Raw genomic sequence first — 21,699 nt, 5'->3', positions numbered from 1 at the left:
CACTGGGGTCACCCTTCATACCCCTCCAGCACACCCACATAGGTAATGAGGAACCAGACACTGCTTGCTGCCCGTGTGCACTTGAGGATGAGGGATACAGGCACCCTGGGTGCCCATCTCCAACACGCACCTGAGAGAGAAGGCACTGAGAATTTCCCTTCCAGGTCTCGGGGATCCTTTGCGTTTGAGGGGGGTGGTGGCACTGAGCATCCAACCCTCTCAGGCACACTCATAAGGGAAGCGGCGTGGGCATCCCTCAGCATGTGCTTGAGGGTGGGGGCACTGGGCACCCCACCACACACACTCAGGGAGGACGAGGCACTGGGTACCCCCCACCCCCCATGCAGGGTCATGGGGGAGGGTGTACTGGGCACCTTTTCGGCCACTTCCAGCTGCAAAAGGAACTGAGCACTTTTCCTTCTCTTGACCTCTTGTGTATATGCACCTGAAGGAGACAGGGATCTGTGCGCTCACACCTGGCGTACAGAGACATGGGAAAGGGCATCTTATTTCTTGATGTGCAGAAGCCAGTGGGAAGGCACATGACTGAGAAACTTACTGCTTATGCTTCCCTTTTCCTAAACAAAGGGTGAATGAAGCTGGGTATTTGCTTTCAGCATTCCCCCCTGCTTCCCTCAAGGGGAAATGTTGAAGGCAAATACACCCTTCCTTCAGAAGCAGCAGGGTAGAAACAGCAGTGTGTCTGCTGCCTCCCCGCCACACACACACTTCTGATCCCTCTTTAGTGAGGAATGATGGAAGAGATGGCTGGTGCCTCGTTTTCCCTCTGCTACCTTTATCCTCTCTGCTAGGAAAGGGATGATACTGTGCTTCATCTTCCCTTCCCTGTCCCACTGGGAGAGTGCATGAAGTGGAACTTCTTTTCGCCACTGGAGGGGATGCAGCAGGTGTCTCGGGTGCACACACAGTCCTTACTTCTTACCCTTCCAATAAAGGGAGTTTGCTTCACTCCCTCAACTTCAAAATGAGGTGGTGATGTACTCCCTCTGCCATCCTTCCCCTTGCATTCATGTGTGGAGGAGAAGGGACCTTGGGGAATAGAGATGAAGGAAAAGCAGGCACCTCAACTCTTCTTCCTTTGGAGAGAATGTCTCCCAGGGTCTTGCTGGACAAGTGACATCTACTCTGAGCAGACAAGCCCTGCTGCTCTTGCTCGCCCTCTGTCCTTGAAGACTTGTTTTCCAACTGCATTCCTTCGGGGACAAGGAAAATGTAATGGGGTAGAGTAACAGATGCAGAGTAGCCAAGCAATAGACACTGTCCTGGCATGAACTTGCGAGACGGACAGGCAGCTTTCTCTTGTCTCCTCTGCATATTTCTGAGATTCAGGTGGGAGTCACGAAGGAGTACCAAAACTACTTTAGATATTAAAACTGAGGGTTTTAGTTGTTTCCCTTCTTCTTTATCAGTGTCTTTATAGGGGGAATATCCATAAATTACAGTACCACATGGAACAATTCACTTGTGGTGCAACAATTTGTCTTTCAAATCACTGTCCCAGCAGGCAGATGCTGAGCTCAAGGAGCAAGCACAGGTCTTGGTCCACGTGTGTTTTGAGCTAGAAGAGCTTGCTTCTTGAGCAGAAAGTGGAAGTGGTTATCCCTGTCACCACCTTGGAGCCCCTGTGGTTGGTACTTGATGCATCTGCCACGTAGTTACTGGAAAGAAATGGTGCAGGTTTTCCAGGGGATGAGGCAGCTGCTGCCATCCTTCCTGTAACTGTGCTATAGGGAGAGGGGGAGAAGTCAGCAGAGCTGTCAGGTGAGGCAGGATTGCTGCCAGTAATGGGGGCAAGAGGCTGTAGTTGTCAGCAGCTTAAAGGTTTAATTTCTTGACCCTGTGCCTTGTCCATTTTGGAAGCTGATTCAGTCTTATTAAGCCTGAGGAGCAGATGTTTCAAATGACAACCTACACTGTGCAGAGATGATTTCTGATGCTTGGAAGGAGAGATTCCCAGAGGTTAGCACCAGAAGCAGTGCTAGGCAGGGGAGAAATAAACTCATGGTCCTGAGAAGACTAATGACAGGGATGTTTTCTAGTCCTCGAAAGCTGCTTAAGGGGAGTGCTCAAGTCTTTTCTTATTAACAAGTCTGCTCCCTTGCAAGACTAAGATGACTTTTGGTGTTTCAAAGGTCTGTCAGTGTCTTCTGGTTTAACTCCTCCTCCGTTTGCACATTCCCTTACTTCTGTTCCCTATGTACTTTTGTCTTTCTCCCATTCTTTCCCAACCTCTTTGTTCAGACCTGATTAAACAGCAAGGTCAGATCCCAAGGATTCACTCTGGTCTGTGCTTCTGAAGGCCTTATTGTAGCATTTATTATAGTCCGAAATTATTTCCACTTCATGGTATATGTATAATTTTGGATCCAAAGGGTAGCATGCTGTAGCATGGAAGGGAGCTGGTGGTGGCAAACCAGATCTCACCCTAGCAAAGCCCACGGTAAGGGAGAAAAATCTTGCTCTCCATCACACAAGCATGAAGGTATAATGAGCATACCTGACTTAAAATATTCTGAAGTGCACATTAAAGAGTACAGAAACTGCTCTCCAGCTTTGCTGATTCACATTTTCAGTTTGGAGCAAAGGTCAGAAGCTTTTGTCTTTGTTGTTCTTGCCTGTTGTTCTTTTTCACATACGTGCCATACTTTAGGAAAGGCTGCTTTCTCACTGCTACAAAACTGAACATGCTGACAGTTCTTCAGCTATTGTGGCATCTTAATGATAGGCAAATCTTGATTATATCTTGGCATGTACTGAAATATTTTTCACTCCACATCTTCAGACATCTTAAGCACATCACAGGATTTGTTTGTAACATCAGGAATATCAGACTGAGTTACAATTTGAGCAGATTAATTACTGAGAATTTTATCCTTACCTTGTGACCTTTGGGATTTATTTAATTAGTATTCTAGAGCTAACAGCATGTCACAAAGAATTGAATGTAGCAAAGGCAGCGCAAGAGGACTAAAATTATTAGCATAGGCTTCCAGATAACTGAGTAACTTGGAGTTGGGCTCCTTCTTGTCTTCTGTGGATGTAACAACGGGTGATAATTTATACAAGGGTCTCCTGTTGGCATCTTCTTAGATTGCGCAGTTGTTTTCTGCCCTCCCAATTGAAGAGGGCTGCTTTACAACCATTTTTCTATAGAGTTACTCAGCCTAGTTGTCAAAGTCATGAGTAATTCTGTTAAATCCATAGCCTGTGGACTTCTGGGTGACTCTGTCCTGTTCCTTGGCTTGTGACTTTGTTCCATGCAACTATTGCCCTGTCTGGTATTTGCTTTTTTCCCTTGCTTTTTGCATGGTTACATTGTCAAGTTACAGAAGTCTATTAAGTAAAATACCTCTTGTTGCATTTAAAAAAAAAATTTAAAAAATCAGTAGACTATCCCTGAGTAAAGACGTGAGATCTGATATAACATATATTTTATTGATCTTAGCATGGAAATACCTGTGAACACAGAGTGGACCACTGGCTCTTTGTTTTAAGATTTGTATGTTCAGGCTGAAATTGGGCAGCTTTTAAAAACCATTTCAGGTGCCTTTAAGCTGGGACTGAAGTAAATATCCAAGACCCTACATTTTCTTTCATAAGCTCTCTGTGAGCTGCTTTGTAAACTGGAAAAAGAGGCAGTTGTTGGCACCTCGTGAAAAGCTTCTGCAGGTTGAGCTTGTGCAGAATGAGACGCGAATGCCAGGGCACTGTTATCTGCCCTCTGAACTGGTCAAGATTACTGAGTGGTCTTGGAGTATAGTAGCTGATACGTGGCATCAGATGATTACAAAAGGCTATTTTCTTAGTGGATTTTGTTTTATTGTGGGCTTGTTTTGATGTAGGATGTAGACATTAGCAGTAAGATACTGAGCCTTTTGTTCCTCAGCCACTGGGGTTGGTTCTTTGGGCTGCACTGTCAAGACTAAAAATAAACATTTTGGAGCTGTAAGGTGCTTCTCGGTTGTCTGCCTTGTGCAGGAGTGTTGGATGCTTGTGCCTTCCCTGAAGGTGACAGCATAAATTTGCATGTTGACACTCTACAGGCTGGCAACCCCAAACCCATCTTGGGGCCCCACTAAAACTCTTGCCTGGCTCTTTTAATCAATGTCTGATATTGCTTCTGAGTCTGTGTTTAGTTTATGGGGTTTGGTTTGTATTCTGCCACAGAAATAGTGTTCAAACAGATACATGAGGAAAGTGATAAAGCATGCTTGTAGCCTGCGTTTGTTTGTTCTTAGCAGCAGAACACATTTTTAGTGACTTTACATGTGCTTAGAACATTGCTTTTGGTATTGTTGGACAGTCTTTGAAGTTGGTTGGCACAATTTTGTTTATGTAAAGGAGCTTTCATTGAAGGCTGAATTCCTGCATACTGTTATCTTGCTTTTCTCTCCAGGTATGTTGTTATTTTGCAGATAAAATACTGCTAATTTACTTGGCAAGATGAAGTGTTGCTTTTGCTATTTCCTGGGTTTTACTTTTTTGCTTCTGTTCTTACCATATGACCCTTCCAAAAGTATCTTGTAGCTTAGTTTTGGCCAACTCCTTCCTCACCAGAAAGCCTAATGCATATAGATGGAACAATTTTTAGATTTGCAGTACTCCGTTGTATTAAGTCATAAATTACATTTGTTCATATGTATGTTCTGGTTATGTTTTGTACATTTTCTTCTTTCAGTAGAAAGAAGTTGTGTCATTTAGGATGCTTTTATTAGATCATGTAGAGGAGATGTCAGCACTCTGATGTATCTGTGAGGGAGAGTTTCTTCTGTGTCCTCAGCTTTTATGTTTGGTTTACAAGCATTTCTTAAGCACAATGAATTTGTTGTCTTACTCCTGTAAATGATACCAGAATTACAGAATCACTCTCCAGTGGATGGTGTCAGCTACAGCAGAGTAGCTAAGGATGGGCTTAGCTTAGAAAGCAAGTTGTGCTTGCCCTTCAGTGTGGTTCAACACATTTGCTGCTGGATGTGGTTAACACAAAGGCAGAGATGCAGGGAATACTTGGTTTACAAGTTGTGGGTGACGGGATGTTATCCACTGTAACTGAGAAAGCAGAAAATGTTTGTAGGATGAGAAGGATCAGAATTTCTGTTCTGACTTAATTCATGTTTGAATACTGATTCGTCTGGCAATGTCAAAGAAATAGAATGGGATGTAATTTGGAGGTGACAGCTAGATTGAAGGTAGATGACAGGTGAATTTCTGCATGTATGCGTGTGAGGGGGAGATGCTGTCTAGGAAAAAAATTATATGACAGCAAAGAGAGACCTGTGCAAAACTCCTTTTTGCTCTGAGGAGTTAAACAAGATCTGTAAGAGCTGACATTGTGAGTAAGCAGAAGGACTAAACAAAAGTGCAAGAAATTAAGCATGATAAGTTCTCTCAGTGTTATCTCTAAGATTGAAAAAAAGTGAAAATGAAGTAGTAGATTTGAATGTTGGCCAGAGGAAAGGTCACTAGTGTGGTATGAACTGTTTGGGTGGGTTGCCAGTAGCTGAAGCCATTTTAGAGTGTACCTTGTGTGGAGCTCGAGAGGAGAAGCTCCAGAGACTGTAAGTGTTGTAGGTAGCATGTTTAGTTAGCTGGTGGGATGAAGGGTATATGAGGTGCAACTGGGATCCGAGGCAGTGATATTTAAGATGAAAGAAACTAAAATCATGAATTAAATCTCTTTTCATCTCAGAATGCAGGAAAGCCATATCGGGTAAAAAACTTGGGGGAAAAAGTGAAATCTGGGGATGAAAGTGTAGGGGAATCAGGAGTTGGGGTGAAGTAGATGGAAAAAGGAAGTGAGGTTAGGAGAGTGCAGAAAAAAAAGTCCCTGCAGAGGAGAAAGAAGAGGTTATTGTGTCCTTGGATATTTTCATCTTGGTCATCCGTGGTAGGTATAGAAGAGATACTCCTGTGTAGGAACCTACTTGCTTAAGCAGTATGTACATGACCATTGCTGCTCAGTGCTGGTGAGAGCTTGCTAACAAAGACCCATTGATGAGCACCTACCAGGAGAGCACACACACTGAGCAGAGGGTGTGATTGTGCAAATGTCCTGTGACTTTCCATGGGATTTGAGCACATGCTTACCTTTTAGGAGGTACTCACATGTTTGTCATGTGGCATGGCTGCTCTTTTGTGGGTTGGTTTAGTTTTCACATAATGCAGTTTCGAAAAACGCAAGCTTTTTCCCGTGAGAAAATAGCTGATAAGGGACTGGCTTCTACAGCTTACTGACCCCAGCAGCCAATGCCAGGTGGTGGAAGTGCTTCACTTTAGTGTACTAGTATTGAAATTCAGTAAGCAAAATAAAAATGAAGCTCTAAATGTGAAACTGCAGCCCTGTTTCTTGTTTCCACAGTCTGAGGGTTTTTGATAAGCATTTCCTGCTCATCATTGGCATGGCTAATAAGGTAAGCTTTAGGATTTTGACTTGGATCATCAAGTTCAGGTCTGTGTAAAGAGCAATTGTAGAGGCGTTAATTGAACTACTATTTTAAACCAGCAAAATCCTACTTGAAAAACAGTAAACGCTATCTTTTGGGGTAATATGTAGCAATTGAGATGAGAGATGACTTTGAGGGTGTTCATCTCTTTTTGAGGGGTTTCTTCTGTTTGAGGAATTCTGTTTGACATCTGAACCAGCCCCAAAGATCAGTGTTTCATTATCCTTTTGGATTGCTTAGTTCATAATGTAAACCGATTAAAAATGGTTCAGGGAAAAACATTCAAGTCCTTGCTTGAATCACAGAATCATAGGATCATAGAATAGTTAGGGTTGGAAAGGACCTTAAGATCGTCTAGTTCCACCCCCCTGCCGTGGGCAGGGACACCTCACACTAAACCATATCACCCAAGGCATCGTCCTTGGGAAACAGGCAATTTCACATTTGCAGTGGAGCAAAGCATGTGTTCCTCCATTGGTGTGTCTAACGCTGAAGCAAACACCGAGGCTTTAGTGTATAGCTGCTCCTATAGATCAGAGTCTGTAAAGGATGTGCTTAGTGTCTGTGAAACTCAAAAGTAGCATCCACCTGTATTTTTTTAAATTGCTTCAGTAATGCAATTTGGAATTACTTGATGCAAAATAATATCCTTTACTGCTCAGTGAATTAAATCTCTTTTCATCTCAGAATTAAAAAAAAAAAGGCTGGCTCTGTAATTTCATGTAGCTCTGTTAAGTTTTCTGAGGCCAGGATTTCACTCTTGAACTCTTCTTCAGGTTATGTTGTTCCTTTTGAAAGAGCAGAATGAGATTTCATATGTTTGTGTTTGTTAAACAAAGGAAAGTCATCCAGGCTGTGCTTAAATGAGTGGCTTCATTTATTGAAGTGTTAGTAATTTGCTCTATTTTGAAATAATATGTTGAGTAATAGCTGGAAAGCTGTGTAACATTAAGCTATTAAAGTATCAAGAAGTCTGTTATGTTACTGAGCAAACATGAAATAATCATATTGTAGAATGGTTTGGGTTGGAAGGGACTTTAAAGCTCATCCAGTTCCAGCTCCCTGCCATGGGCAGGGACACCTTCCACTGGACCAGGTTGCTCCAAGCCCCATCCAACCTGGCCTTGGACACTGCCAGGGATGGGGCAGCCACAGCTTCTCTGGGCAACCTGTGTCAGTGTTAGTTTGGAGTTATTTTATTATAACATCTGTTCGCCCAGTATGCATGATCACTGACAGTTAAGACATAGAAATATTCAGTCTCATGATAGGTTTCTGTAACCCCCTAGTTTCATAATAAAGCTTCCTAACCTCATGAGTTTTTCTTTCCTGTTTTCCCTTTACAAACCCAGCCATGAGGGAACTAAGTAAGAGGAACAGATCTTGTCCTGCAGACTGCATGCTGTGCATTTGCATTGGCAAAAATAGAATCTGCAAATCATTATTGCTGTAGAGCCCTTTGTAGCCATAGCTGCCGGGTGGGTAGGAGGAACACTGATGCAGAGGTTGAGTAATACCCATCCTTATACTTAGTGGTGTTTGCACTAGTGCAAAGTCTTAAAGGCTGTGCAGTAGTTAGTATACCCAAAATATAATTTTAGGCCTGGTACAACAGGAATGGATAGCAATTTTTTAAAAGCCTCTAGCAGTACCCTTGTTGTTGTTGTGGAATACATTTATTTCAGTGGCTTTTGTCAACATGCAAGTTCTTGTATGTGTTGCGGTTGTTAGGAATGCTGTGCTCCAAGACGTATGATACTCATCATTTTTTAGCATGCCAGGGGAAGACTGTTTTTGCCCTGGATCTTTTTTGCTTGCTAAATGTGTGGGCACTTCATTATTTGAGTAACTTTCAGCTTCAGATATCACATATGGTAAGCTTCATGGTTACCTTCAGCTTGTGCAGATGTTATCTTCACACACTGAAAATTGTCTGCAACTGTAGTAATAAGGAAGTGAAATTTAAGAAACAGGAGTTATCGCACTGAAAAGCAGGAATCTGAAATTACTACCCTGAAAAGCATCTTGAGCCAATGGCATTTTAGGAGCTTGTGTTTCTTGTCCAACCTCTTGGCTTTGGTCTTGGTGAGCTAGGAAATTGGGGTTGTCAATCTCAACAAAACACCAGCTTTAATTTATATTTCTGAGCTTGTGACTATTATATTAAACTTTAAGACCTCATTTGTGGGTGAATTGTTAAAGCTGTCTTGAGACTGATGAGTGAATAGTGCCAGAAATGCCTCTAACTTTGCCATCAGGCCTTTTGAACAGGACTTCAGCTTTGAAGCAATGAGGCAGAAGTTTATTGAATCTTGCTCCCTTAAGATCTTATTCTATCTTCAAGTTGCATGGTAGCTGGTGTTGGTATTTCTGAGGCAGACCTCCTTTTGGCTGTTGTTTAAGCTCTGTTTGCTAATCTTTAGTTACTGTCTCTGTTCCATCTTAGTTTTGCAGCAATTTCCTGATTTTGAATCAAGCAAAGTGAAAGAGGGTTATGTGAGCCACACTTTGAGCTATACAATATTTACATTTAGGTATACACCATTTGAACCAATGTGGTGGCAGGAAACAAATGATAGCATTGCTGTGGTAGCTAGCACAAGAAGAAATATTAAGGCAACTTCTGCTCACTTACTACTTTTCATACTGTGTTCTGATTGATTAGTTAGCTGTTTGTGCAGTTTATATTGGATGTGATCACACAAAGATCCTCACAAAAAGGGAACATACATATATAAAATATCATACACGTGTATACTACGTGTTGCATGCAGTTTTTATTTTAACAATTTTTGTTATTCAGAGGATTTAGGTAATTATCATAATACAAATCACTCATGTTCTTGTCTCATCACATTAATTTTAGGACTTGTTTTCTTATGTGGATTTTCAGGGAAAAAAAGACCTTCTGTGTAAAATCCTTTGTTGCAGTCTAGATCTCTTAAGCTAATTTTCTCCAAAAGTGGTAAAATATGTATGACTAATTAAAATAAAGTGCCTTTCATTAGCTTCTAATTCCTGCCATTCAAATTTATTTAGGAATTCCTATTGCATAAATAAACCATGCAAGTGTACAACTGGCCAGATATGCTGGTATCTTTTGGTCTGAAGCACTGCCAATTGCAGATTATACGGTGCAAGACTTAAGGCAGTGAAAAAATAAAGGGAAATCCTTTCCTGGGGATCAAGATTATAGGGACAAAGATAAATAATACTTTGTGTTTATAGATTTGGAAGAAAAAAAAGTTAAATTACAACATGATCTAGATATCAGTGTGTTTAACTCTCCTGTAAAACAAAAATAACTGGAAGAATATAGTTTAAGCTTTCTAAAATCATGTGAATATCCAGGAGATCTATGAATTTTTTGAAGGTGGATGGGAGTGAGAGAAATTGGGTCCTAAACTGGCAATTTGGGCTCATCACTTTTTAATGGTGATTACTGTAATAATTTGCATCAATTTCTCTTGATGAATATCATTTTTGATGAATACCAGCACGTGTCCAAGATTAAGCAGAGAAATTGTGTTTAGGAAGGTGTAAGTAAGAGTAATGCATTAATCTTTCCCATAATCAAGAGATTATACTGAAAAATCTTTGCTTACTTTGCAGTTGCCTCATTTCCCCACCAGTCCAGGGTATTCAGTGTAATATACCTCTCTTTCTTCATAACTGAAATGGCACTTGCTTTTGGAACTGGTGATTTTTAACATCAGTAGGTTGTCATCATTGTTGTGATTGGAGTTCAACTTCGACTGAAATCCGTCATTACATGTTTCTAATAAAATAGAATCATAGAATAGTTAGGGTTGGAAAGGACCTTAAGATCATCAAGTTTCAACCCCCCTGCCATGGGCAGGGACACCAAACACTAAACCAAGTCACCCAAGACTCCGTCCAGCCTGGCCTTGAGCACTGCCAGGGATGAAGCATTCACAGCTTCCCTGGGCAACCCGTGCCAGTGCCTCACCACACTTGTAGTTCTTTATGTCTAACCTAAACTTCCCCTGTTTAAGTCTGAACCTGTTACTCCTTGTCTATTGCTGTTGTCCCTAATGAAGAGTCCATTCAGAGCTAACATTGCTCGTTTTTGAAAATACAGATGTTAATTGGAAAGTATTCTTTCCGACTTTACCAAGCCTCTTCTCTCATGAGAAAGATAAAATGGTTCTTTGTGAGCTGTGATCAGAAATTTGTTTCCGTTCTGAAAGATACTGTTCAGGTTTCTTAAAATCAAGCTGTGCTTCTGATGGAAGGAAAAATGTCATTTAGTTGTTTCCTTTATCAGGTGGTTTTTGACTGAGGTTTCCCAGCAGCGCAGTGATCAAACCTGCCATCCAGCTGGCAATGTGAAATAAGACAGGCTTGTAGACCAGTGTGCTGTGACTGCACGCATAGTGTACAGCAGTTCAAAGGAGGGGACAAAAAAAAACCGGCTTTTGGGTACCCCTAAAATCCCACTGAGCTTTGGAAAACAGAATTCCCTCACTCAAGTTTTAAATCCCTGGTTTGGGAACAAAGTTCCGTAATAATCTGTCTTGATCTGGAAGTGATATATTTCCATATAAATGCCCTTTCCAGACCCAGAGACAGATATGAGTTTATTCGCAAACTAAATTATCCTGTAAAGTCTTTACAATAATTTCATTTCAAACATGCCAATTTTTCCTGGCTGAACCTTTGTGGAAAAGGCAGTGGCCATTTAATGTTTGAGTGCTACAGTCTACCCTTGTTAAAGAGCCACTGTGGGAAAGTTTCTCTCAGGCAAAAAGAGCCTGAAAATACTTATTTTAATGCTTTATATTTAGAATTTTAGAAATCTGTAGGTGGAAATTCCGATGTGAAAGTCTTAAAGCCCTTCAAAACTGAAAAAGAGGTGTCTTGTGATCATTTAGTTTGGAGTACAAAATAGTGTTCATATCATTTGAAAAAAATATCTTTTATGGATTCAATGAATGGAGTCTCATGAGAACGCCTAGTCAAGAATTAAGGAATTGCCTACAGATTTTCCCAGTGAGGATTAACATCTGACATAGTTGTGTCATTGCTTCAGCCACAATGGGATCCTTTATCTACGCTCACATATTTGTGCATTTCATTTTTTCCTGCAGACAGTGCTTTGTTTGTAAGGGCAGCCTAACTGGATCTGTGTGTATTAGCTCTGCTGAAAAATGCAGGTATCTAACAGGTGTGAAATGTAAGGGTGTACAACAAAGCTTAAGAGAAGTGCGTGATGAGAGGGTACTGTATATGGTGACAACTAGCATTGCTCTGGTTAACTTTCATGAAAACTAAACACGTGTTTCACGCTTCATTGATGGGTTGTAGACTTCAAAGTTAGCTTAAATTTTCATAGACAGTTGAATCTATGTTACAGTGACTATTAATTTCTGCAGTTTAAAGTTATTCAGACCCATATCAGTTCTTCTGATATGTTTGGGATTTTCATTAAATAACTATGCCCATTGAATACTCCAACCTCTTTATTCATCTGATGGATCATCAACAGACAAAACATTAGAAATTCAATGCCTAACAATTGGCTTTTATATGGAATGGCTATTTTACCAGCGCAAACAGAAACCGAATGGCAGAACTGCGTCTTGCACTTCATTTGCGTTTTGGACAGACCGACAGGACTCAAATTGTGTTCTACACAGGCAGAGCTGAGGATCTAGGGGGATCAGAAAGTTTGAATGGGGCTTTGGATGACTTGAAAGGTAAGAACCAGCATGCCAAATGCCTGCCAAAGAAATCCGGAATCTGCGAGAAGTTGGGATGAGAGAGGCTGGCAGTGCTTGTAGCCACTGTTTGGGGAAATTCACTCTGCCTTGTGCCCCGTGTGCACAGAGGCACTGTTTTAGGAGGCTGCCTGCAGGATTCCCTGTCACGAGAACGCTTGGGTAACCGGGCAAGCATGTGTGCCAGCACCAAGTGAGGGAAGTTCAGTGGTAATCTGGGCTCTTTGCTCCAGATCATCTGCTTCCAGCCTCTGCATCCCTCCTGAGAGCTTCACTGCTGTTGACCTTTCCTCGCTGATTGCTTCAGGCTGTTTCAGGCACAGCTTGAGGATGCCATCACCTGCAAGTGCGCCCTCCTGTTACAAATATGGGGTGCTAAAAGCTTATCATCATTTCTAGTACTGTGTACACAGTGTTTTTCTGTAAACCTGTTTTTAAACCTGTTTTAAAATAGGCTTTGGATCATTTTGAGTGTTACTTGCCCTGTAGGGAGATTATTGCAAGGAGGTTTTCCTTTTACTTTCATAGCTTGTAGGTGAAATGACCTGAGGGATGAAGAATTCAGAGTAGTTCAGAGGTTCCAGGTAAATTATGGAGGTGCTTGCAATTCTCTGTTATATTCTTATCTGCAAACAGTAAGAAAAACACTTCTGGTGTATACTAGTGTCCACGGAGCAATGAGCAGTAGTGTCATGCCTGTAGTTGAGAGCAGTGCAAAGACTTCTGATCTGCTGTCAAGCTTAGTGGGACATGCCCAGCCCTGGTGTGGTGCTCGGCGCTCTGTGAAGCAGAGGATTCCACAACCTGAGCTAGTGGCTGTGCTAACAGTGGTGTGCCTGGGCTAAAAACCACTGCCCTTGGCTGGGTCACCTTGCCCAGCTGAACTTTGTACCGGTCTGGGGATAGATCAGTAACTCTAAAATATCTCCATGTTCTCTGTTGTTTCTCTGTTTCTTGTTTGCTTTTTTAACCTGATTTTAGTTTACCATTTCTTTGCATCTATGGTTTCTTTCCCAAGCTCTCCTTACCAGCTTTTTTCTCTTTTCCAGGGAGGGAAAATACAGATATTTGAGTAGTAAAGTCTATTTCCCAACCTCCTCCCAACCCCCATCTCCTTTTTTGAGCCTCTTCTTTTGTGGTTAAATTTGTAGTTGCTTCAGAGAGCTAATCTGCAGGAAACTGCACACATGCAGCATTTGCATTTGGGCGAATCTCTATACATCTGCAATGTACAGCAGCATATATTAGTGGGCACTTGGAGCTCCATGGTCCAACTGCTCTGGGTCTCAGCAGACCTGTAACTGTGCTGTTCCCATGAAGCTGAAGGTTGGGTCTCGGAGTTACAGGCTTGTAGAGCACAGGCACACATGGTGTTTCTCCTTCTTTCCTTTCCAGATGTAGGAGAGATTCTGAGCTGAGCTACAATGGACATTATTGTCTCAGTTTGCTTGCAGGGATGGGTATAAGAGGAGAATTCTTGCTCCCTGCAGCCCCAGTAGTTAGTGTGGGCATGAAGCACAATTTGATGAAGAATAAGCACCAGGATACATTTTTCATAGGCTTGTCTTTTGTCACATGGACAGCAAGCACTGGGCACCCAGTTCCTCATTTGGAGTGCTGAAACTGAAACTAAATGACAGTGACTGAAAACATGAGAACAGCCCTTGGTGAAAGACTGATTTTAGTAGAAAAAACCCTCTCATCTTTAAATTCTACCTTTGTGCTAATCGATGTATAATTTGGGTTATTGTAAGTGCAGTTCTCAAAAGAAACAAGGCCCTGTGCAGTCAGGGTGAGCTTGAGGGGTTTTGTATCTCCTGGTCATTCTGCATTCTCTTGATAACAATTGTTGGTGTCAGGTTATTAGTCAAATTTTATAGAGCAGCATGAGTCTCACAAGGTTCCTAATTTTCTGAAAACTCAAGGCAGCAAGGAAGAGATTATTTCCTATTAAAGCTGTGGACTGTTGTTCGAACTTAATCCTTAATAAATTTTACAGAATCTGCATATTTCTGTCCATCGCTCACATCCTCACACGCACTCTGAAGATTTGTCCCCATTAGCTCAGGTGTTACTTTGCTAACACTTTTTTCACTACTCATTTCAGCCCAATGGAAGAGGTGATGGTGCCTTGTCAAGGCATTTGTGGTTATGGTTACCTTATTACAGGTCCCAGCAGCAGGAGTGTAACTTTCTGATCAAAGCACTAAACAGAATTCCCTTTTCCTCTAATTCCCTTTCCCTTTTATCTGCTGTCAGTTTGGTTTTGTTGCATTGAAAAAAAAAAATCTCTTTTGATTTTTAGAATCGGAAAAGATCCCTGTGATGCGTGGACAGTGGTTTATTGATGGCACATGGCAACCTCTGGAAGAGGAGGAAGGTAACTTAATAGAACAGGAGCATCTCAACTGCTTCAAAGGCCAGCAACTGCAGGAGAGCTTTGATATAGAAGAGCAGGCAAAACCTGTTGACCGGAAGGAGGGTAAGATTGTTTAGATTACTACTTTTATAGTATGCTCCCTGGACAGTTGTGATCTGGTTTTCTTAATGTGATCTGTTTTCCATCCTACATGGTGGAGAACATTGTTATAGGCATCAGTTTGCTCTCCCATTATTCAGCATATCTTGATGTAGGTTTTCCTGCTGCAGCACGTTTGATGAACACTGTGAAAATGATATTAATGGCTGAAGAACTTCTTGTTCCCATTTTGCTTGCTACCTTTTATCTGTGTTTGAAATCTCACTTCAAACTGAAATCTCTTGATGGTATAAGAAGAGTCAATGTCCAAATGCAAACTGGGTGTTAGCTGTCTGGCCAGCATTCGTAATGCTGCCCTAAAGGGAGTATCAGTTTTACAAATCACATTTCATTTTCTGTTCTTGTTCAGTCTGTGAATTTATTAAAGTAGTTTTTAACTATGACAAATATTGGGGCATTTTCATTCTGTTATGGGAGTCCTTATATTTTAATGACTAGGCTGAGGACATTAAGTTAGTGTTCCTGGAAATCTCAGTCAAATACATTTAAGGTTTTTAGGAACAGCCTTCTGAGATTACTGATGTATTATTTAATATACACAGTTGTATTGGTTGCTCAGGGTAAGCACAGCACAGCAGAAGTTCAGTATTTTTTACTTTCACACTTTTGTTTGTTGATTTTCACTTGGTGAACAATCTACAAATCAAGAGCTGCAAGTACAGAGCCTCACGATTGTTCTGGTTGTGTTAGTCTTTATAAAGAAACTTTATTTTTAAGCTCTTGAAACTGCAGCTTTGTACAAAGCAGTTACAGAGTGTAGGAGTGGCTGGGATTTGGCCACAAGTATGGCGAGTGAACTATATAACCACACAAATAAAAGCTTGTTGATAGATTGGGAGCAAGGCAGCATTCAAGGTACTTCTGTAATTACTGTGAAGAAAACCAGAATATAATTTTCTGACTTAGATAGATTTTTCAACAGTACAGACAGTGGTTAAGTTTCTAACTCCCCTCAAAGCTAGAAAAAATCTGTGAATATTTCTTTTCTATTTCTGCTACTTTAAAAGAACTTTCCTCCTGGCCAAGCCTGCAGTGCAGTCTTCTGCTTTAACAGCTCTGTCAGGTAGGTGGATAAAATGGCGTGACAGTACAGCTGCCTTTTTGAAAGTCACTTTTACCTGTATTTCTGTCTGCTTGTACTGATTTCTTGTTTCAGTGTACTGATGCAAAGCTCAGCTTTGGTAGTACAGCTGCACGCTCACTGAGAGCAGTGCTGTTTGTGGTAATGTATATGGCAAGCACATCTTTATGGCTGCTGGGTGCTTCCAGCCTTTGATAACTTAATTTCTGAAGGAGGGAAGGATGGCTTCAGTTGTGCTTGGATTCTCCTTACCAAGTAAGGAAGAGAATTCAGGGTTTGTTCTAGAAAACGTCTGGTCTGTGGAACAAAAATTTTGAGATTTGCGGGCGGAGAGAGTGGAGTGAGAGATGAAAAAGAGACAATCCTGGTATTTATGAAAACATAAAAGATGACAGAAAGATACTCCAAATTCAGACACCAGTGCCTTTTCTAAAACTAAAGGTTTATTTTTAAAAATGCAAAACTAACAAACCCAAGCTATGCCTGTAGTCGCTTCAAAACTTCAAGTCACCAATAACTTTCAGTAGGGTTTTTTTGGTAGTAATAGGAGTTGCAGGAAAATTCTAGCTAACAGTAAATATGAAAAGTGGTTTTAACATTGTAACATGCCTCTCAATGCATCTCTGTATCAGAGCTGGCATCCGTGATTGCCATCTGCATGTGGCACTGGGATAAGCTGTACAACTTGCATTATTGCTGGTGAAGTAAACATAATTAGTTGGGGAAGTGCTGAATTTCATTTATAAATTTCCTAAATGCTACAATTTGTTGCTACAGTGGGTTGTAATTGCATGCTTTATTAAGCATATTTTGGTCCCATCAAGGTCTACAGTTAGCTGTTATTTAAGACTACTGAAAGTTAGAATAGATATTTACAAATGTCATTGGGAAAAGAAGTGACTATTCAGTGCTATAATAAAGCATTGTAAATGCTTTACACCTTATCTCAGCAAAATTAATACAATCTGCTGTAATACTCAGGCATAATTACTTTTATATGAGCATGCCAGTTTGCATCATGAATAGCAAAAAATCAGCTTGTCAACAAGCATCTTGTTGATGCAGTAGACAAACCTGTCGGCTCTTGATTTGACCCCAGCCATGCTCTAAAGAGTGGCAGTAGGCTGAGAAGTTAGCATATTCAACTTTGCTGCTCCTGTTCTGGATTATTTTCTCTTACCCAGCCTGCTAACTCAGGGCAACATATGATAGCCTGAAGCTTAGTCTCTAAGACTCTGCTTAGAATTTATTTGCAATTTAGTTTTATTTATTTGTATTGTTCTCTGAAATCTTTTTGTGAAGGAAACAGAATTGTTTCCTTCGACTAGCGACCTTACTAGGTGTTTAGCACCCTTAGCTTTTGAGCAGCCTGCCCAGTGCATTGCTGGCAATGGAATTGAGGAATTGACCTCTTTCCGAACAGGGCAAGTGGTGCTGCTTCCCATCTATGTGTGGAGTAATCCGCACAGATGAGTCGATCCCTGCAAAAAATGACAGCATGCGCTACGTGCATTACCTGTGAAGCTGCTTAGCATGCAATGTCCATCTTCTTTCCTTGTCTCTTTAATTTTGGGATACAGGTTAGGAGAGCACGCTTGCATCTAGAAAAAACATTTCCCACTCCAGTGATTACTTTATTAGTTCTCCTTCTGGGTTGCAGTATGGTAACAGGATATCATGGAATCGTTGAATACCAGGTTGGAAGGGACCTCAACAATCAACTGGTCCAGGCTTTCTAAGCAAAACATGGCCTAGACTAGATGTCCCAGCACCCTTTCCAGCCAAATCTTTAAAGTGTGCAGTGTTGGGGAATTCGCCACTTCCCTGGAGAGGTAATTACCATGGCTGATTGCTCTTTACTGGGAGGTGAAGGAGAATAAAATGTGAAAAAAATTGTGACATCACTAAGCCTCATTCGGGGCTTTTGTTGGTGATAGTATATTGATGAATAAATGCCCATTATTAAACTCTCAATCCAAGCAAACCTTCTCTTGAAAATGCAGAATCTTTCAGAATAGGATCTCCAGCTTGTGGCCTGTAAGGAACATAACGCCTGTACTATCTTTCAGTGCTATTTGGGGGCGTGTGAAGCTGTAAATGCTGAAGGTAACAGGAAGCCTATGACAGTGTTTAGGTGAATGATTTCTCAAGTTCTGTTCTCCATGGGATAGCCTGGCTGAGAGATCCTATTTATTAGGCTAATGTGACTTTTAGATTGGCCATATCCAGTTGACCTGGATTTGTCTCTGAGAAGGTTATGCCCTGTAGGAGTTCACAGACATGGTTCCCAACTGTATGTACTGCTTATGAAAATTAGTCAAATTTCTGAGATTTCTGGAGGGATACTTGGTTCTGAATGTGTTGGCATATCAACATTTAAAAGGTCAGCTATCCTGACTGGCAGTCTCTAAAGTGCAGCATGCACAGGAGGTACTGGCATGTGACAGCTGATGCCTCAGACTACGACAGACCAGGCAGAATGCATGCGTGTCAGGGAGGGATGCTGTGCCCATGAGCCTTACTCTCTCTTCTTTGACTCTGCAGAGAGCCCTGCTTCCTGAGGTCTCTAAAACCAGGCCAGAGGAATTCTGCTGAAGTTCTGATGCAAGCAAACATTGCAGGGGCATAACCCGTCTCCTGAATAACTTAACCATGCTCTATTTCACATCTCATAGCCTGGAGTCTGCTTTGATCCTGGCCAAATTCCACATACTTTTTTCAGGTTAAGTAGTTCATTTTATTGTTGATAGATACAGGAAAGGACATTGCTATTCTGTCTTTTGAGACAGAGCAACCGATACAGCTCCAGGAGGAAACCACACTTAGGATGAGGAATTGGAGGTTTGGCTGCCATTTCAACTGCCTTATTGTGAAAACAAATATCTGCAGCCTGCATTTGAGCAAATCAGAAATTTGCACAAGTGCAAATCCGCATATCAGCATGTTCTGCCTTGTCATTGCACATAGTATTTTACATAATTTTTCCAGGCAAAATGAGAGTTACCGTGACAGGTATTCCTGCCCGTGGCAGGGGTTTAGAACTGGATGCTCTTCAAGGTTTAATGCAAACCACTCTATGATGTATAGTTGTATAGAGAAATAGAGATTGGCATTTGCCACTCAGGTCCATGCTAAAAACAGTCAGTTCTGATGACACCATAAACCCCTAAATGAGATGCTGTGCTAGTATAACAGTATATGTGAGCTTCCAAGTCTCATTTGTTGTTCTGCCACTCTGTTGACAGGTACACAATATTGGGAGGTCTCTGGGCCCTTACATTCATTTGTGGAGTACAATTTTTTTTCCTTCCTCCAGGTAGCACTATGCTTTTTTGCATATTGGCTTTGCTTGTCCTTCTTGAGAACAATTCTTTCTTCAGACTTAACGTACATAAATTAATATCAGCACAAGATGTAAGGTGACATTCTGATCTGAATTCTTAGGTTCCAAATTTTAACTATTTGGTACAAACTTCAGCTAAAATGTGGAAATATCTGTGGTGTTTATTTTATCACACTGAGAATGGGTTTTATCTCTGTGTCTTCATGACTTTTCTTGTATTGCATATGCCTGGTGATTACACTTAAATATATTGCTACTGTAAAATAATTCTATAAATATTTCTGAGAAAAATCTAGGTTATAACACTTATGAAGCATATTTCAGCTGCATATTACAGGAAGAAATATTTCAGCTGAAACCATTTTTAAAGAGATATAAAAAGGGTATCAGAAGACCTTTTTAGCAGTCAATAAACTTCAGACTTACAGAATAACATAAGATTTAGCAACTGCTTTTTATGCCAACTTAGTCAAACAGTGGACCCATCTAAAGTAGTCTATCAAAGGAGCAGCATTCTCAAGAAATTTCAGTAATATCAAGGCCATTGTAAGATAAAACAAAACCATGAACTCAGATCGTAGCAGATGCTTAAAGGTTCTCAGACTAGGTATTTTGCTAACAGCATTTAACCCGTGATGTTCAGACCAAGAGCTGCCTGATGGAGGGTCAAAGTCACTACTTCAGTGTTGATTTTTCTCTTGCACTCTGTGGGCAGAGTATGCATGCCGTGGCACTCCACTACGGAAGGCAGCTTCTTGAGGACTTGCAGAACAGGGTAATAGTAGGATATTTTGTCAAATCTAACTTTCAGTGATTCTCTTATACTCCTTGGGCAAAATAATAGAGCTGTGCTTAAAATTGAATTGTTTGCTTTTGTTTCCCAAATGTTTGGTGTACACTTAAGAAGCATTACTGTTCTACCTACACCAAGTAGAGTGATTATGCTTTTGTATGTGTAAATGCAGAGACACTTGGTGAGTCTGATGGTGCTGTGTCCCAGGTGTCTTTTACTGACACCTTCAGCTGTGTTGTGATGTTGTAACAGTTTATGAAGAGTGAAGAAGTTGAATTTGGCTAATGTGACCTGACACTTCTGCTACAAAACCAGTGTTTTAAGTGTATATGCTTTTTCAGAAAGAGTGCCTTTTTATTTTATTTTAATAATAATGAAAAAATGACAACCCTTTTAAAAATTTTACTTTGAAACTCAGTGTTTTTACTTTTAGTTCTCTACTACCTACCTTCTTCCTCCCTCCCTTCTTTGTTCAAATGGAGAGGATATAAGAATTCAGATGCTGCATGTCTTAAGCGAAAGCATCCCGAAGGTACAGTAATTGTAGATTTCTTTCTTTGTAGTACTCCTGGCTTACAAAGCTTTACATTCTAGTTTGCTTATATCAGTTAAGTGCATTAGATTTACAAGCTTCAATTCCTTGAGCTGTATTAATGCCACTTCTTCAAAAGGGAAGGAAAAAGTATCATAAATACTTAAAAGTAGAAGTGTTGTGAATCTTAGGGGAAAGTAGATGCCAACAGTATTGTGCAGTAAACCTTATTATAATTGTTGTGACTGTGATGAAAACTGTAAACATTTGTTTCTTATATTCTTGAGATGTGATTTGGCTATGTCAATAAACTAAAAGCAGATTTTTTAGAACAGCAGCAGGCCTTTTATAAGATAAATTATGCCAAAGAAGGAATGGAGGGTTTATAATAGGTAATGTTTTATTTGCCACTTTTTTTTAATAATGCATGCATCTTTAATTATATGTTGTAAATTGTATTTTACTGCAGCTTTTGTGTGAGTACTGGGATGAAATGAGACTTTGGACATAAGATATAAACAGGAGAAGCTGTGCAGAATGCGTGATAAGGCTGCTGTGTTGCAAAAAACAATTTTGAACTTTGCAGCAGCTGATGTTGTATAAATTTGTTCCAGAAAGTGGGAGTAGATCTTACAGGAGCCATTAATGGTTGCAGAAGGCTCAGAAGTACTTGTCAGTGGTCTTTCTCTGCCACCATTAAAGCCAGTAGAGATTAAGTTTTAACTGACTTTGTGGAACTAAACTGCTGAAAACTGCACCCTTGATTAAAAATGTAAATGTGCATGGTAGGTTTAGAGTTATTGTTGTCATACCATACATTCTTTTAGCTCCTAGGTATATTGTAAAGTATGAGAATTTATTTTGACATGCATATATGTTTGCCTTTTGACTTCTTTTAACTACATTTTTCTATAATTGGCTCCAAATGAAAATGCCTAAAATCAAGATCTTGTAATAGTAAATAGTAAGGTTCTTCCTGCCTCTTCTCAGACACTGAACTCAAATCTGTTAAAGGTGAATAAGTGTCACTACTCTTTTGATCAGTAAGAAAAGACTTCTGCCTTTTATTTTGTGATGGTAATTTTGAATTTATTTTGCATAGTTTTGGGGTTCTTTTTTTCTCCAACTCTTGTTCAGTTGTGATAATGAATATGATTGAATTAAAAGTAGATGCTTATGTAACAAATAGTGACATTGATGAATTGA

At 40.5% G+C, this 21,699-nt stretch overlaps 1 protein-coding gene across 3 annotated transcripts in view; it reads left to right on the top strand.

The window, feature by feature from the left end:
- DDHD1 (DDHD domain containing 1) overlaps positions 1-21,699 on the top strand; it is a 70,594-nt gene that overhangs the window by 828 nt on the left and 48,067 nt on the right. For 2 of the 3 annotated variants that reach the window (XM_057426288.1, XM_057426287.1), the window contains exons 2-3: positions 14,511-14,687; positions 20,395-20,493. In XM_057426288.1, coding sequence (XP_057282271.1) covers positions 14,511-14,687; positions 20,395-20,493 — 276 coding nt within the window. The remainder of the gene's footprint in view (positions 1-14,510; positions 14,688-20,394; positions 20,494-21,699) is intronic. The other variant, XM_057426289.1, reaches the window with a different exon arrangement.

Source organism: Pezoporus wallicus, unplaced genomic scaffold, assembly GCF_028554395.1.
Source record: "Pezoporus wallicus isolate ANWC-B61680 ecotype Strahan unplaced genomic scaffold, APGP_CSIRO_Pwel_v1 contig_8403, whole genome shotgun sequence".
NCBI lineage: Eukaryota > Metazoa > Chordata > Aves > Psittaciformes > Psittacidae > Pezoporus > Pezoporus wallicus.
Note: the sequence above shows the minus strand (reverse complement) of the source record. Positions and strands in the feature narration are given on the sequence as shown.